Below are 17,631 nucleotides of genomic sequence, written 5' to 3' on the forward strand. Positions count from 1 at the left end.
CTTGAATGATAACAATGAACCCCGATTTCTCCTGTATTGGTTGGAGGCTTCCCCTATAAAAAAATATAGTCTAACCGATTTGGATGAGATAGAGGAGGATATTGTTGAATTTTTTTGAGAGGCTTGGGGTCGTGCTCCAAACCTGGATACCAAGAAGTTCTTTCTAGGCTCTCTGAGTTTTGTGCGGACCCAGCTAGGTAGTTTTTTTATTTATCTTGTCCTATTTGTGATATCTTCCGACTAGTATTTATATGGCTTGTATACTAATTGCTTTTGGTCTTCCTTTCAGAAATGGTGAAGAGTGGATCAAGTGCTGCTTATCAAAAGGTGCAAGAAGCGAAGAGGAAGGCTCGCACCCGAGCTGATGCTGCGAAGGTCGGAGCTTCTGGCACTCCTCCTCTCCGAGATTTGGGTTTGGGGACCTCCTCCTCTTGCCCTATTCTGGTAAACCCTATTCATGCTTCTTCTCTTCCTCCTCCTGCTCCTGCCCCACCCGTTCAGCCCTCCGCTGAGCCTGAGAACAAGAAGTGGAAGACCTGGGAGTCTGGTTCTTCCACTGCTGGGGAGGCCAACTTCGATGGTCCAAAGTTTTCAAGGAAGCACATCCTTCCTTTTAGTCAAATTTCCATGGATGATGCTTCCTTGCATAACCATCTTCAAATTCTTGCTCAGGGGGCGCGGGGGGAGGGAATTCAGACGGCTAGGGTCTGCACTACCCTTCTTGATATACTGGACAAAACTCCCTTGAGTTTTCAAAAATCCATAGAGGACCTTCAGGGGAGGATTGTCCTATATCAGGAAGAGGAAAAGAGGCTACAGGAGGAGCTCACTCGGTTCTAGGATAGGGAAAAAAGCTAATGGCCCAATGTGCACTGGCTGAGGGGTTGAAAGAGAAGGCGGAGCAGAATTATATTAGGCTTTTTTCTGAGAATATTGATCTGCAGAAGCAGCTGGAGCTGAATCAGGAGGCTGGTGCACGAAATCACAATCACACTTTTGCATTCCGCACAACTAACCAACAAGTACACTGGGTCGTCCAAGTAATACCTTACCTGAGTAAGGGTCGATCCCATGGAGATTGTCGGCTTGAAACAAGCTATGGTTATCTTGTAACTCTTAGTCAAGATATCAATAATTCTTAGATTTAATTGTAAAAAGTAGGAGAACATGAAATAAATACTTGTTATGCAGTAATGGAGAATAGGTTGAGGTTTTGGAGATGCTTTGTCTTCTGAATCTCTGCTTTCCTACTGTCTTCTTCTTCATGCACGCAAGGCTCCTTCCATGGCAAGCTTTATGTTTGGCATCATCGTTGTCAATGGCTACTTCCCGTCCTCTCAGTGAAAATATTCCAAATGCGCTGTCACCGCACGGCTAATCATCTGTCGGTTCTCGATTATGTCGGAATAGGATCCATTGATCCTTTTGCGTCTGTCACTACGCCCAACACTCGCGAGTTTGAAGCTCGTCAATGTCATCCCTTCCCAGATCCTACTCAGAATACCACAAACAAGGTTTAGACTTTCCGGATCTCAAGAATGACCGCCAATAATTCTAGCCTATACCACGAAGGTTCCAATCTTAGATTAGAAACCCAAGAGATACACATTCAAGCTTGATAGCATGTAGAATGGAAGTGGTTGTCAGGCACGTGTTCATAGGTGAGAATGATGATGAGTGTCACGGATCATCACATTCATCAGGTTGAAGTGCGAATGAATATCTTAGAATAGAGGCAAGCATGATAGAATGGAAAACAATAGTAATTGCATTAATTCATCGAAACACAGCAGAGCTCCTCACCCCCAACCATGGGGTTTAGAGACTCATGCCGTAGAAAATACAATATGAAACGTGTAAAGTGTCATGAGGTACAAGATGAATTACTAAAAGTAGTTTTCATAGTAAACTAGTGACCTAGGGTTACAGAAAATGAGTAAGCTAGGGTGTTTAGTGTAAAAATCCACTTCCGGGGCCCACTTGGTGTGTGCTTGGGCTAAGCATTGAAGCTTTCATGTGTAGAGATTTTTTTTGGAGTTAAACGCCAGCTTTTGTGCCAGTTTGGGCATTTAACTCCAGCTTTTATGCCAGTTCTGGCGTTAAACGCCAAAATTCTTAAGCTGACTTGAAACGCCGGTTTGGACCATCAAATCTTGGACAAAGTATGGACTATTATATATTGCTGGAAAGCCCAGGATGTCTACTTTCCAATGCAATTGAGAGCGCATCAATTGGGCTTCTGTAGCTCCAGAAAATCCACTTTGAGTGCAGGGAGGTCAGAATCCAACAGCATCTGCAGTCCTTTTTCAGCCTCTGAATCAGATTTTTGCTCAGGTCCCTCAATTTCAGCCAGAAAATACCTGAAATCACAGAAAAACACGAAAACTCATATAGTCCAGAAAAATGAATTTTAAATAAAAACTAATAAAAATATAATAAAAACTAACTAAAATATACTAAAAACATACTAAAAACAGTGCCAAAAAGCGTATAAATTATCCGCTCATCAGAGGCCTATCAGGACTTGGAGGATTCTATTATTGAGAGCTCGGAGGAGGCTTTTAGGGTGTTCAAAGAACAAGTCGGAGTTATCGCTCCTGACTTGGATCTTTCTCCTCTCTATCCTGACAAAGTCGTCATTGATGGGGCAATTGTCTCTCCTCCTCGTCCTAAAACCGATTCCAAGCTAAAGACTCGTGCGTAGCGCATTGTTGAGTCTCTTCCTCATGAGGTGGAGCAACATGAAGGATTCCTGCCGAGTTCTTCTGAAGCTCTGACTTCTGCCACCGAAGAGATCCCCCAGACCCTTCTGACTCCTGATTGATGGAAGCAACTTTTACAATAATTGTTTTTAGCTACTAAGGGATTTAAAACTTTTAACCCTTAGTCCCCGCTTTGATGCCTCGTTAAAACCCCCTTCACGAAAACCCTTTTTTGGGAGAAAACCATGAAGTCGGGAAAAAGAGTACATCAGGGAGCGGAGTTCCCTTCTAACTATAATACCTCCTCATGTTGGAGGCATGCCATGATCTGGGGAGATCAGCACTGCTCAAGTCGGACACTTTGTAGTATCCCTTTCCAAGGACTTCCCTTATCTTGTATGGCCCTTTCCAGTTGGCGGCGAGCTTTCCTTCACCTGACTTGTTTACGCCTATGTCATTCCTAATCAGGACCAAGTCGTCTAAGGCGAAGCTTCTACGAATGAATTTCTTGTTGTATCTACCCGTCATCCTTTGCTTGAGCGCTGCTTCCCTTATCTGGGCCTGTTCTCGGGCTTCAGGGAGTAGTTCGAGCTCTTCTTTGTGCATTGAGATTGCCGACTTCATCATAGAATCTCATCCTTGAACTTTGCTCGTTGACTTCAACTGGTATCATGACTTCTATGCCATAAGCAAGTCAGAAGGGTGTTTCTCCAGTAGCTGATTGAGGTGTGGTTCGATAGACCCACAACACTTGAGGGAGATCCTCGACCCAAGCCCTCTTTGCATCTTGAAGCCTTTTATTCAATCCGGCCAGTATGACTTTATTGGCTGCCTCGGCTTGCCCATTTGCTTGTGGGTGTTCAACCGAGGTGAACTGGTGCTTGATCTTCATATTGGCTACCAAGTTTCTGAATGTAGAGTCAGTGAACTGGGTTCCATTATCCGTGGTGATGGAATGGGGAATTCCATACCTGGTAATGATATTTTTGTAGAGGAACTTCCGACTTCTCTAAGCTGTAATGGTGGCCAAGGGTTCTACTTCAATCCACTTTGTGAAGTAGTCTACGCCCACCATGAGGTATTTTACTTGTCCAGGCGCTTGAGGGAAGGGTTCGAGTAGGTCTAATCCCCATTTTGCAAAAGGCCATGGAAAAGTTATGCTGATGAGCTCTTTGGGGGGAGCGACATGAAATTTTGCATGCGTTTGGCATGGCTGACATTTCTTCACGAAGTTGGTAGCATCCTTCTGCAAGGTCGGCCAGAAAAATCCGGCTCAGATAACTTTTCTGGCTATAGACCTTGCTCTGAGATGATTTTCGCAGATGCCACTGTGCACTTCTTCCAAAACTTCTGTTGTCTTTGAGGTCGGGACGCACTTCAGCAATGGTGTGGATATTCCTCTTCTATAGAGGATATTTTTCACCAAGGTGTAACTTTGTGCCTCCATTCAAATTTTTTTGGCTTCTTTTTCCTCCTTGGGTAGGATGTTGAATTTTATGTATTCGATTAATGGGGTCATCCACCCGAGGTCCAAGCCGGATACCTCTAGGACATCTTGTTTAGCCTTTGTTTTTGTGACTAAGGGTTCTTGGAGAGTTTCTTGGATCAGGCTATTGTTATTCCCCCTGGCTTGGTACTTGCTAACTTGGAGAGGGCGTCCGCTCTGCTGTTGAGATCCCGAGTTATGTGACTGACCTCGGTCTCTGAGAATTGCCTAACGTACTCCAAAGTTTTGTCTAAGTAACTTTTCATATTTGGGTCTTTAGTCTGATACTCTCGATTAATCTGAGAAGTCACCACTTGAATGTCACTGAAGACCGCCACTTTGGTCGCACCGACTTATTCTGCTAACTTCAACCCAGCAATCAAGGCCTCATATTCTGCCTGATTATTGGAGGCCGGAAATTCAAATTTTAGGGAGACCTCTATTTGGGTTCCTTCTTGGTTGACTAGTATTATGCTTGCGCTACTTCCGACTTTGTTGGAAGAGCCGTCCACATACAACTCCCTAAGTTGTGGAGGCCTCCTCTTGATCTCCCGCGTATTCCGCCATGAAGTCGGTTGGGCACTGGCTTTAATCGCTATCCGAGTTTCATACTTTAAGTCGAACTTGGATTGTTCTATAGCCCATTGAACCATTCTACCTGCAATATCTATTTTTAGAAGAATTTGTTTCATGGGCTGGTTCATTCGAGACGCCACTATTAGGGCATATGCAAACTTCTCGAGTTTTTGATACCTTAACTCGGGGCCTTGTAGAACTTTACTGGTGAAGTATACAGGATGTTGCCCAACCTCATCTTCTCGTATTAGTGCTGATGCCATAGCCTTTTTAGCTACAGACAAATACAGGACGAGTTCTTTCCAGATTTTAGGTCGGGTCAGAACGGGAGGTTAGCTCAAAAACCTTTTGAACTCCTGGAAAGATTCTTCGCATTCAGGAGTCCATTCAAACTGGCATCCTTTTCTTAGTAGAGGAAAAAGTGGTAGGGATCTCAATGCTGATCCTGCCAAAAATCTGGAGAGAGCTGCAAGTCGGCCGTTCAGCTGCTGGACCTCCCTTAAACAGGTCGGGCTCTTCATTTCCAGGACTATTCTACACTTATCGGAGTTAGCTTCAATCCCCCTTTGTGTTAGTATAAACACTAGAAACTTTCCAGCCTCTACTGCAAATGTGCACTTTGCGGGATTCAATCTCATCCCGTGCGCCCTTATGGTGTTGAAGACTTGTGAGAGATCGGTCAAGAGGTTGGCCTCATCCTTGGTTTTTATTAATATGTCGTCCACATATACTTCCATTAAATTTCCAAGGTGAGGTGCAAACACCTTGTTCATCAGCCTCTGGTATGTGGCTCCTGCATTTTTTAACCCGAAGGGCATGACCACATAGCAATAATTTGCTCTAGGCGTGATGAAGGATGTCTTCTCCTAATCCGGTCTATACATCGGGATTTGATTATATCCCGGGTATACATCCATGAACGATAAGTATTGATATCCCGAGCTGGAATCTACTAGGATATCAATATTTGGAAGAGGATATGGGTCTTTTGGACACGCCTTGTTCAAGTCGGTGTAATCAAAGCACATCCTCCACTTGCCGTTCTACTTCTTGACTAGCACCACATTTGCCAGCCAGGCTGGATACTTGACTTCTCTTATAAAGTCGGCCTCCTAAAAGGGCTTGTACTTGTTCTTCGACCACTTGAGCTCGTTCAGAACCGAGCTTCTGTCTTCTCTGTTGAACAAGTCGAGATCCTGGGTATACTGACAATTTATGCACCATGAGCTCGGGATCTATCCCGGGCATGTCGGAGGCTTTCCAAGCGAAGAGGTCGAAATTTTCTTGTAGGAGCCTTATCAGCTTCTGCTTCAAATCTCCTTTTAAATTGGCTCCTATGTTAGTATTTTTTCCGTCGTCTTGCCCGATCTGAACTTCTTCAGTCTTCCCTCTGGGCTGTGGTTGCAATTCTTCTTTTTCTTGGATGCCTCCGAGCTCAATGGTGTTCACCTCCTTGCCTTTACCCCTCAGGTTTAGGCTTTCATTGTAACACTTTCTCGCTAGCTTTTGATCTCCCCTGATGGTTGTTATTCCCTCTGGTGTTGGGAATTTCATGCAAAGATGGGGGATAGATACCATTTCCCCAAGTCGATTTAGGGTCGTTCTACTTATCAAAGCGTTATAGGCCGACCCCACATCGACGACAATAAAGTCGATGCTTAGAGTTTTGGATTTCATTCCCTTTCCAAAGGTGGTGTATAAGGGTATAACTCCTAGTGGTTTTATTGGTGTATCCCCCAGTTCGAAGAGGGTGTCAGGGTATGCCCTTAAGTCTTTTTCATCCAATCCCAACTTGTCAAACGCTGGTTTGAACAAGATATCTGCCGAGCTTTCCTGATCCACCAAGGTTCTGTGTAGATAAGCGTTGGCAAGAATCATAGTAATTACCACCGGATCGTCATGTCCGGGAGCAATACCATGCTCGTCTTCCTTGGTGAAACAGATGGTTAGGAGGTCGGGTAGTTCGCTCCCGACTTGGTAAACTTCTTTCAGATGTCTTTTACGAGATGACTTTGTGAGTCCTCCTCCAACAAACCCTCCCGAGATCATATGTATATGTCGTTCCGGGGTTCGTGTTGGCGGATCTCTCTGATCTTTCTCATCTCGTTTCCTTTTTCTATGATTGTCCGACCTTTCCATGAGATATCTGTCAAGCCGACCTTCCCTGTCCAGCTTTTCTATCACGTTTTTTAAGTCATAACAATCATTGGTAGAGTGTCCATATAATTTGTGATATTCACAGTATTCGCTACGACTCCCCTCCCCCCTCCCTTCTTGTTCTTGATAGGCCGAGGAGGAGGTAGCTTCTCAGTGTGGCAAATTTCTGTGTAAATGTCAACTAGAGAAACTCGTAGGGGAGTGTAAGAATTATATCTTTTGGGCCTTTCAGACCTGACTTCGTCTTTCTTCTTGAGTTCCCTCTCCTTCTCCTTGGACGAGTTAGCATGCCTGGATCGCCAGCTCGGTTCCCGCAATCTGGCATTTTCTTCTATATTAATGTACTTTTCTGCTCTTTCTTATACATCGCTCAAAGAATTCGGATGCCTTTTCAAGATGGACTGAGAGAAGGGGCCTTCTCGGAGTCCATTTACTAGGCCCATGATCACTGCTTCTGTAGGCAGGTATTGAATTTCTAGGCACGCTTTGTTGAACCTTTCCATGTAGTCTCTCAGGGGTTCTCCGATCTCCTATTTTACCCCCAGGAGACTAGGCCCGTGCTTGACTTTGTCCTTCTGTATTGAAAACCGCATAAGGAACTTACGCGAGAGGTCGTCAAAGCTGGTGACCGACCTTGGGGGGAGGCTATCGAACCACTTCATTGCCGCCTTTGTCAAAGTCGTTGGAAAAGCTTTGCAGTGGGTAGCATCAAAAGCGTCGACTAGATACATCCGACTTTTGAAGTTGCTCAGATGATGCTTTGGGTCGGTAGTCCCGTCGTACAGATCCATATAAGGGCTTTTGAAGTTCTTTGGAACTTTTGCCCTCATGATGTCTTCACTGAATGGATCTTCTCCCCCAATGGGGTATCTTCTCGGTCGACGTGAGAGCTCCTACCTCGGAGATTGGATTCTAATCTTAAGAGCTTTTCTTTGAGCTCTTTTCGTCGTTCAACCTCTCTCCTTAGGTTTCTCTCAACTTCTCGTTGTCGTTCCAGTTCTTGTTCCAGCTGTTCTAGCCGTCCTTGGTGGCCGTGTAGCAGCCCCATGAGATCGGCAGCGTGGGGTTGTCCCTCCTTCTCTGGCTCGTGCACTTCAGAGGAGATTCTTTTTTAGTCTTGCACGCCTGAAGGACCTTCTCTATGTTGTCTATCCGCTCCTTGCAAAGATATTATGGCTCTGTCGTTGTTGACTGCATCTTGATGCTCTTGCTTAGACTCTGATGCAGTATGTCCGTCTTCATTTTGGTCGTCCGCCATTATGAGTTGATCTCCTAGGTCCCCGGCAACGGCACCAATGTTACGTTGGTAACCTGAGATAAGTGGATTGAGCTTGAAGGCTAGGCCCAAACATTAGAAGAAGATGGTCTCTAACTTGCTTTACGTCTAGGAGACGCCGCCCTGAGCTATGAGTGTTTGGCAGAATAGGGAGTGGTACCTGCAAAGACACTCTGATGCCTAAGTTAGCAAGGGGGTAAGCAGGTTCAGAGAGTATTAGAATTTAGAGATACCTTAGTGTGTCAGAGTATTTATAGGTGATGATCCAATAACCACCGTTGGAGTAGTTCCACTTCTGTAGGTGGATAACCGTCCATTTATCTTAGGATTGTTGAGATATCTCTTTTAGAAGTGGATGAAAGATTTTAGAGGGCAGTTACCTATTTGAATGAGCGTTATCTGCCAGCTCATGTCGAACCCGACCTCCTTGAGTCCTTGGGGAGGGGCTTATGTCGAACCCGACTTCTTTCGAAGAGGTTGGGTAGGTGGTAAAGGCCAACCTTTGAGTTGGGCCTTTTTAGCTTACTTGAACCTGGGTCATAATATTGGGTCAGGGTATGAACAATATTAATGACTAAAACCCCAAAGTGGTCCCTGAAATTGGGCGAGTTACCCATACTTGTCCTTGACTTTCAAAATTCCCTAACAGCATCCCTGACATTCAGCTCCGGGACCCATAGTTGTCCTGCAACCCTTTTCGACGCCAAGTCAGCAAACGGAGGGATGATCTGGCGCCTCCAATGCCACGCTAGAGCCAGCAATGGCTAGCTGATGTGGAAAATCTGAATTTTGTACCCAATCTGGTCCCTGGTCCCATTAAACACACTTCCTGCGCTTGGTCCTTTCCGCACCGGATCCCCTCCATTCCTCGCTTTGCTTTCGGTTCGTAAAGTGCTTGACATGGACCCTTGTTCGCATCTTCATTCACAGCATGCTCATTCGCTGTACTCTGCTTCTTTCTCTCAAGCATTTTTTCAAACACATTGTCTGCACTTTGCTTTCCTTCATCTTCTTCCTCAGTTCATCTCGCTTCGTGCGCAACGCATTCCCTATGATGTTGTTTGTGCACTTGATTATCCTGGTGGTTGATTGACACCGTGTTGGGCTCCTGGTTCCTGGTTAGGTGGTAAGGGAACTGGCTACATGCTTTGTTTTCGAGCTTTTATATTGGAAATCAATGTATTTAGACGTAATTGAGAAGTTTATATAAAGAGCTTATTTGGTAAGCTTCTAAGAAAAGATGATGCACAGACAGGGTGTTCTAGGGGTATTCTTCCTTTCTTGTGGTATAGACATAAACTGGGAAGGAAAGCTAGGAAAATGACGATGGATATCAAGTTGCTGAAGGATGAAAAGTTTACCAAAGTGGCGGCACCAGCGGTGATACTCAGAGACTGAAGTGGCGAAGAAGAAGGGCAGCGCTGCGTTGCAAGGCTGAGAAACAGGGGAGACGCCCTGTTCTTGCTGCTCGAAGGCATCAAGAGAATAGGGGGATGGCGGTCACGATGGTGGTGGTCGAAGCCAGGGAAGGGCATCGTACGTTTGGCGAGGGAACAAGGGTATGGCGCCTCGGTGTTGAGCTCGACGGAAGGGGTTCTGGTGGGGGTTCCTCTGGTTCGGCGAGGAGAAGATGGGGCTCTGGCGCGAGGGTAACGTCGCGATGGCACTGGGCTCGGTAGAAGCTAGAAGAGGGAAAGGGGAAGAGAAAGGGGCGCGGCGGTGTGGGTTATCGCCGGTGATTATGGATGAAGGGAGGGGGTGTGGTGACGCGGCTGGAACGAGAAGAGGGTTGGGTCACGGAGAGGTCGCCGGCGTAGATGAAAAGAGGAGGATGAGCGAGGTGGGATCGCGGACAGAACAGGGGCTGGAGAGGCGCGGCGATTAGGAGAGAATGGAGAGAATGAACCTTTACCATTAAAAGAGAGGGTCCTTGAAGTAGGTGGATGTGGAAGGACCAGGGATGAAACTCAGGCGATGAAGAGGATGATCTTAGCTTTTAGGGTTTTAATGGGACCAGGGACCAGATTGGGTACAAAATTCAGATTTGCCACATCAACTAACGTTGCTGGCTCCAGCGTGGCATTGGAGGTGCTAGATCATCCCTCCGTTTGCTGACTTGGCGCCGGAAAGGGTTGTAGGACAACTATGGGTCCCGGAGCTGAATGTCAGGGATGCTGTTAGGGAATTTTGAAAGTCAAGGACAAATATGGGTAACTCGCCCAATCTCAGAGAATTTTGAAAATCAAGGACTATAACTTTTCATAAATTAAATATTAAAAAATAAAAAATTACTTATGGACTATCCGAATTCCGAAATGCTCTTTATACTCATCACTCAAAAATCAAAACTAATCCCAACGCCTGTTCACTTTTCATTTTCCAACGACCAGCGTAGTGTAGGGAGCAGGAAGGTCGCCAACCGGACCGTATCCACGTAAGAAAGTACCTTCTTCGAGTCTGAGTGTGACACTATGCAGCTTTCCTCTTGTTTTCTTTCTTCCACCCAAAAACACATATGGCGTAAAAGCTAAGAAACCCCCCTTTCCCTCTCGATTCATTGACTCTCAGTTGACTTTGACTTTGACTCTGACTCTTGTTGAAACTGAAACCTTCTTATAACCTGGATCCTATTCCTTTTGCCATTCCGCATTTCGGTATTCTAAGATGACGTGGCGGAGGCTGTTAGAGCCTGTGGCTGCACACGCCTCCCTTCTCTGCTTCACTGCTTTGCTTCTTCTAAAGCTTCACCACCGCCTCTCCTTATCGTGGTGGTTAGTCCCTTCTTTAACTTAGTTAATTCAAGTAATCCATTTGAATCATCGCTAATGTTTGATTAATTTGCTTGGTTGCGTCACGTTACTAGTAATCGATGATTCTAGAGTAATCTATCTTCCAATTGATGGTCTACATTACCCCTAATAACACGTGTATCTCTGAATTACAACTTAAATGGTAAGTTTTTAAACACTGTACTGTGTTATAGCATTGCTGGTAATTTACAATGCGTTAATCCTTCTGGGTGGTTATGTGGATTAATTAGTAAGTAGTAATCTTTATTTTTTTGTCCCTTTTTGTGGATGATGAGTGAGAGAAATGGAGTTGAGTTTAGTAATTATTTGCTCTGGCCGTCCCTACATGCAATGAACGAATGATTTATGATGCAATGGCTAGAGTTGCATGCAAAATAATCCCAAAGAACTGGAACTCTTTTATCATTGTGCTATTGTGATGGAAAGGGTTTCTTCTGTTGGAAAGGGTCAAAGTCGCAATAGCTGAGCTACTGATAAGACACAGTAGAACCCGCTTTGATTCCCTTTTACTTTTCCTTATAATAATTTGAGGTAGGCTTTGTGGCAAACCTTTTTTTTTTTCAGCAATGACTTTATGTTTTCTTCTGTAAAAAATTGTTCATATAAGCATCAGAGTCTTCTTGGTTAAGTAAATGGACTGGGGGAAAGTGGAAATTAGATAAAGATGAGATGAATGTCTGCTAAACTTATGGCCTGGAGTGAAAATGTGTACAATTTATTATTGTAAACTTGCAAACTTATTGGTACCTCCGAAATAATCAATGAGTGTGATATCCTTTGCTTTTATTGAAGTTGGAATTAAGCCTGCATATTGTTGTCTTATTGTAAAGCTTCCACAGAGTGACAGACATAATAGGCCTTCTCTTTTGATTTAAAACATAATTGATTAGAAAGCCTTGGTAGATAGGAATTATCAAGTTGCTTCATATCATTTCAATGATTGTACCCTAAACAACAAAATGGAAATTGTATTTGATTTAGTATGGGATTCAAATGAAGACATTGTATGTTGTTCCTTAAATCTTTTTTAAAGCCATGTGCTCCAGCTCCAAAATCTTCAACACCCTTCTTTGTTGGAGATGATGTAGATTGTAGAACATATTACTATCTTCTTCTTTTCCCCTGGTTTCCATTTAACTCAATGTATTTTAGCCCAAGAGATAGAAAAAGAGTAGGTGTCTTGAAAAAGTGATGGTATTGATGGTTCTATCTGAAGATTTGTTTCAATGTAGAAATTTTATGGTAAGAATGATGTGTGATAAGGTGTGGCATATATTGGATTCTTTGTAGACAATTGTAGTTATGAATTTTTTACTTTGATCAACAGGATAATATTCTTTCCTCTTTGGATCTTTCATGCCATTGTGGCTCGAGGGAGGTTTTCATTGCCAGGGTTGTCAGCCCGACATAATCAAAATGTAATCCATTTTCATATTCAATATAACTTGAGACTGTTTTGTACTTTTTGTGTGCTTTGGACCATTGAGCTTCTAACACGAGTTTGAATTACCCTTTGGCAATCACAATAAGTAAAACTCCAGAATATGGTCACTGGCTCTCCTTTGCTTTTTTTTCCCTTTATAAATTACTCCTGTCAACTATGATGTGCAAATACAATACTGAATTTCTATTTTGTGACAGTGGGCAACAGGTCATGCTGTCGTTGCAATGCGATTACTTACTGCATTTGAACTGCTCCTTTGTATATATCTTGAGAGCATATGTGGTACACCTACATTAAAAAACTCTGCCTTCTTGGAAATGAAAATTGTAATAAAAAACTTGAATTCCTGTTGTGACAATATTACGAGTTCTCTTAGTATACTAATGCATTTGCTCTTCTACAGTTCGTGGTGCTCAAGTAGTCAATATGAAGATTGTGTTCCTTCCATTACTAATATTTGAAATCATTATTCTCATGGAAAATTTCAGGTACTTAGTTTGGATGTTTCAATAAAATCGTGATGTGGGCTCATATTTATCAATATTAATCAGCCATACCAACTGATGCTTGTTTTCTGTGCAGATTATGTAGGGCTCTAATGCCAGGGGATGAAGAAAACATGAGTGCTGAGGTAATATGGGAAACACCTCCTGTAAGGATCCATCTCTGCTGTGTTGAATGCAGTGTTTTTTTGTTGTAATCAATGTTCTATATGTCAACTTGTTTTTCATGGTCTCTATTGGGCTTCCTTACATATATAACTGATTAAAACAGAAAATAGAAATAGAATAATAAATGTTGATGTTTGGATTGAAGACTTCTTGAGCACCTTTGTCGATGAGAATACAATGACTGAATTTTGTATAAGGGACAATTATGGTAGACAATAATTATACTTATATGGTAAAACTTCATAAAGAGGACAGGGTGGAATGTGTATCTGTATGCCTGCAGGTTTTCATTGCTAGGATTTATTTCGTTAAAACCTTAACGTCTTTTGTTTCTCAAGTTCACATTTTACTATATTAATATTTTGTTGAAAGATAGAACTCAGTGGCTTTCTTTGATACATTTAATTGGCTCCAACATGTGGAAAAGGTTTCTTTGTTGTTTTACTAATATCTCATAGAAGACATTTAACACAACTACAAATTGCTGCTTGGGTCAATTAAATTTTTAGTGATGCTTGTTATGTAATTGCCAGTACGATGTTCAGTTTCCTCTCTTTACTGATGAAAGATAATAAACTTGAGGCTATCGATGTCATTATACTGAAAATACTTGTTTGCTGTTTGCAGCACTTTTCGGTTGCAATCTCTAGGGTCTTCTTCATTACTGCTACAATTTTCACACTCTTAAAACTGAGTGGTAATTCTCTCTCCTGAAGTTAAATGGATGAGCTCTTTCATTTACTGTTTCCAAATTCTTTTACATTTATCATTGATATGATGCCAAATATTTTGATCTTGTGTCCCTTGTGGAATATTGTTATGGCACTGCTTTGTTGATGTCCTTCCTCAATATTTTCCCTGGCAAACTAAGGCTTCTGATTTTGTTAATAGTGGGGAAATGCTTTTGAATAAATGCATACAAAAATCCGGTTTTTAGACTTTTCTTCATGAATACTGTGGTATCATATAATTAAAGGCCCATAATATGAACTGCAGTTGAGCCAGTTTGGCTGTTAAAAAATGAAATAGAATTTGTTTTCCCCCCATTTTGTGACATATACTTTGAATGGCACAATGTTTTTCAACATGGTTAGTTCTTCATGTTTTATCTATCTAGCAAAGTAATTCCTACAAATTATAATTCACTGTAAATGTATTTTAATTCACAGAAATATACATGACATTATACCTACTACTTTTGGACTGAATTTTATACATATGATATATGGACCAGTACTGGAAGATTGTGGAGTCCATGTCATGTAATTTAGCCCTTTTGGAAGTCGTGATGAGTGGAGACTAGAATAAGATCTTTATTTTCATAAGTTATTCTTTTTCTAATGGTCTCTTTGTTTATCTTCACTGATATAGGTGATTTACTCGTTCTCAGCTGGTGGGATTTATTTGTTAACCTTGCGTAAGTTTACTGTGTTGTTCCTCCCTTTGTGTTTCTTAGAATGTTGGCTTAAATGTGTTAAATAAGGTTTTTAATGGATCTATCATTCTGCAGCATCGTCGAGTGCTTTGCTTTTCTTGTATGTACAAAGTGGTCCAATCTGGTCACCAGTGGTTTAGTGGTTTCTTCAGAGCGAAATCGACGCCCGAAGAGAATGTGTAACATGCAAGACATAATCATGGAAGTACCAGTAATAGTATTCCAGATTCTAATTTGTAGGTATTTAGAGGTAGGTAATGTTACTGAATCATGTGCTTGGACAGTCCTTGAGATATTGTATTAGGGGATCTGATCTGTTTTCCATTCCAGGGGGCACCTGCTTGTGCTAAAAAGAAACCTGCACCGAGTTTCTTTTCTTTTCTTCTCCAGCTGCAAAGTGCTGGTGTAATGTTTGCAGCATCTGCCTTAGTGGAGAAACTTATACTGCTATTAAATAGTGGAGCTGCTCCAAGAATATATTCTAGAGGTGTTTCAAGAGTTCATGATTGTTACTTGGGCCTCTTGTACCATGGTTCTAGGTAAAGATTCTTCTATAATTGTGGTTATTATTGGGGAAACCTTTAATAAAATTCTGTTGCTGTCATGGCATAACTTTATTCCATGATCTTTTATCCATTTTATAACTAAATTTAACACATCAGTAGTACATGTTGTGACATAACATGTTAGCTTTAAGATATGCATTTAATGTACTTCAACTACATCTGATGATTCAAGGTATCAGATTTTTAGGTTGGTTTTCAATTGCTGAAAGGAGCCAGGAAGAACAGGAAAAATTGGACTGTGAAGGATCTTCTGGGTATGTATTATTATTATTATTATTATTATTTTGTGTAGTCTCAAATTTTACTACTGGGAAATATTTTTTGATGTCCCAGTTGTGACCTGCAATGTATCTTGGAGCAATTTTTTCTTTCTAATGTCAAGCCTGATTCCTGGATATTTAAAAGATACGAATGTATGTGTCCCAAAAGCCTGCAATAGGATTTTTTTGGCATTGTTATGATTATATGCATGGTCATAGTTGGTATTTCCATGTGTTGGTTTATTCTATATGTTTGATATAACATGGCAACTTGTTTTTGCCTAGTTTAAATTTTGGTAGATATAAGACAAGCTTGATGTGAGATTCTAAGTTAATACCAATTTAAAATACAAAATGGATTGAAGAAAAGATTGCTTTCTCACATTTGCTCTCTAATATCACAAAGTATGACAATGGAATGAAACATTACCAGCACAATTTTCAAGTTGAAAAGTGTATGATGGTTAAGGTTTACTTGTCTATAATTTCAGCTGTTCTATGAAAGTTAAAACTTTCAGATAACTACCAGTTTCAACTTTGAAAAGGGAAAGATGAACTTTTTTAATTTGTGGCCCCAGAAGTCATCAACTGAGTCATTCTTGTTTGGAAACATTGAGATGAATGGAAACATTAGGGTACCAGATGGTACAATAACTGTGTTACAAATTGAAAAGACACCTTTCAGGATCGGAATTCTCTTTAATTCTGCTTGAATTAGTTTGATGATGGCTTAAAATAGTTGAGCTATTTTCAATTTATTGAGTTATATTTACCTAACAGTTGTTTACAGTGATTTTTTGCATTGTGCTTCCCAATGTACAGTTATAATACGTTCTCTGGCAACTCACCTGTACCTGAGATCATTAAGAAAATGCCTAAAAAGGATCTTGCTGAAGAGGTGATGACAATTCTGTTAATATAAAAGTTATTTATGATGAAATATATTCCTGTCTTTTGCATAAAGATGGGAATATCAAATGTGTAAGAATGAAACATTCTGCATAGTGTTTATTTTATTGGCACATAATCCGCTCAGGTTTTGGTTAGTTATGTTCATCTGTCAATTATATTAGGCACCAAAAGTCTCTATAAGCCAATAAATCTCATCTTTATACTGTGCTTAAAATTTTTAATGTCAGGTTTGGAGACTGCAGACAGCTCTTGGTGAGCAGGCAGAAATTACAAAATGCCGCGAGCGGGAGTATGAAAGGCTTAAAAATGTAAAACTTCCAACAATTCAGTCCTTAATTGTGATGTGCTTATGCTGTGTATTTTTCATAAGTTTCTTGTGTGCTTTAATTATAACTTACATTTCTGAATGTTGTTGCTCTTCACTGCTATGTTTAGATCAATGATTAACTTTACTTGCATCCTACCTCTTTGTCTTTGTTCATATATTGTTTTTCAGGAGAAAATATTATGCAGAATTTGTTTTCAGAGAGAGATTAGCATTGTACTACTTCCATGCAGGCATCGCAGTCTTTGCAGGTAAAATCAAACATGTGATGTTCCATGAAAACACTCTTTTTCTGGCATTGCATTCATAGCTTGGACTTATGCTTGATTTCCATGAACTGCAGCACATGCGCGGCGAAATGCAAGAACTGCCCAATCTGCCGCGACAATATTATAATGCGGTTACCCGTGTATGATGCTTAGGTGCCAACTACTTGACTGTGTCCATAGAATAAGAAAGGTGACTATAGTTGACAAAAGGTTAACAGGGTAAATATTCAGTACAGTTTTGGGATCGACATTTATTCGAAGCTAACTTCTTGATTGATTAATAATACTCCAAAGGGTAGGAAGAGTTGAGCATGGTGTTGATACATTGGATTTGAAATTTGATTTTGTTTTGCATTTACTTTCGTATGCAGTTTGGGCTGCATGAACTAAATGTGATCACTGTAATTAGTTGGAACTTGGAACTATTCCCTTAGCTTCCCTTCTTCTCATTTGTCTTATAATTCCTTAAAATATTCTAAACATGCAGCTAAATACTACAGAAGTAAGTAACAATACAATATAATCATGAAATCTTAAAAAGTAAGTTGTTCTTTTATTTTGATAATTAGGAGGGTATTTAAGGAAAAAAATATTAGAAGGATAAATTATTTTTCTGTCAAATAATACTAATGTATCTTAATCGCATTACTTATTTATGTTATGAAAGATTCAGCTCAGCAAATGGAACCTCTCAAGACTCAAATCATACCAAATTCTAGTTAAGCATATCATACCTTTTTTC

General features: G+C 41.2%; 2 protein-coding genes across 3 annotated transcripts; one reads left to right on the forward strand and one right to left on the reverse strand.

The window, feature by feature from the left end:
* Nucleotides 1-4,541: 4,541 nt before the first annotated feature.
* On the reverse strand, nt 4,542-5,027 carry LOC148570502 (uncharacterized). Its single transcript, XM_088507069.1, has one exon. It carries the CDS (start codon nt 5,025-5,027, stop codon nt 4,542-4,544), a length of 486 nt encoding a protein of 161 aa, XP_088363195.1.
* A 5,633-nt stretch (nt 5,028-10,660) lies between these two features.
* LOC148570503 (uncharacterized) lies at nt 10,661-17,334 on the forward strand. Of its 2 annotated transcripts, none has more exons than XM_088510052.1 (14): nt 10,661-10,968; nt 12,335-12,425; nt 12,649-12,733; nt 12,855-12,939; nt 13,034-13,082; nt 13,750-13,819; nt 14,494-14,539; nt 14,633-14,807; nt 14,888-15,096; nt 15,303-15,377; nt 16,206-16,281; nt 16,523-16,603; nt 16,792-16,871; nt 16,964-17,334. In XM_088510052.1, exons 1-14 carry the CDS (start codon nt 10,862-10,864, stop codon nt 17,040-17,042), a joined length of 1,308 nt encoding a protein of 435 aa, XP_088366178.1. In that variant the 5' UTR covers nt 10,661-10,861; the 3' UTR covers nt 17,043-17,334. The 2 variants fall into 2 exon arrangements, with proteins under 2 accessions (XP_088366178.1, XP_016189000.1); XM_016333514.3 differs by having other exon boundaries at nt 10,663-10,968; nt 13,034-13,103.
* The last annotated feature ends 297 nt before the right edge of the window (nt 17,335-17,631 follow it).

This window comes from Arachis ipaensis, chromosome B3, assembly GCF_059453495.1.
Source record: "Arachis ipaensis isolate K30076 ecotype BB chromosome B3, ASM5945349v1, whole genome shotgun sequence".
NCBI lineage: Eukaryota > Viridiplantae > Streptophyta > Magnoliopsida > Fabales > Fabaceae > Arachis > Arachis ipaensis.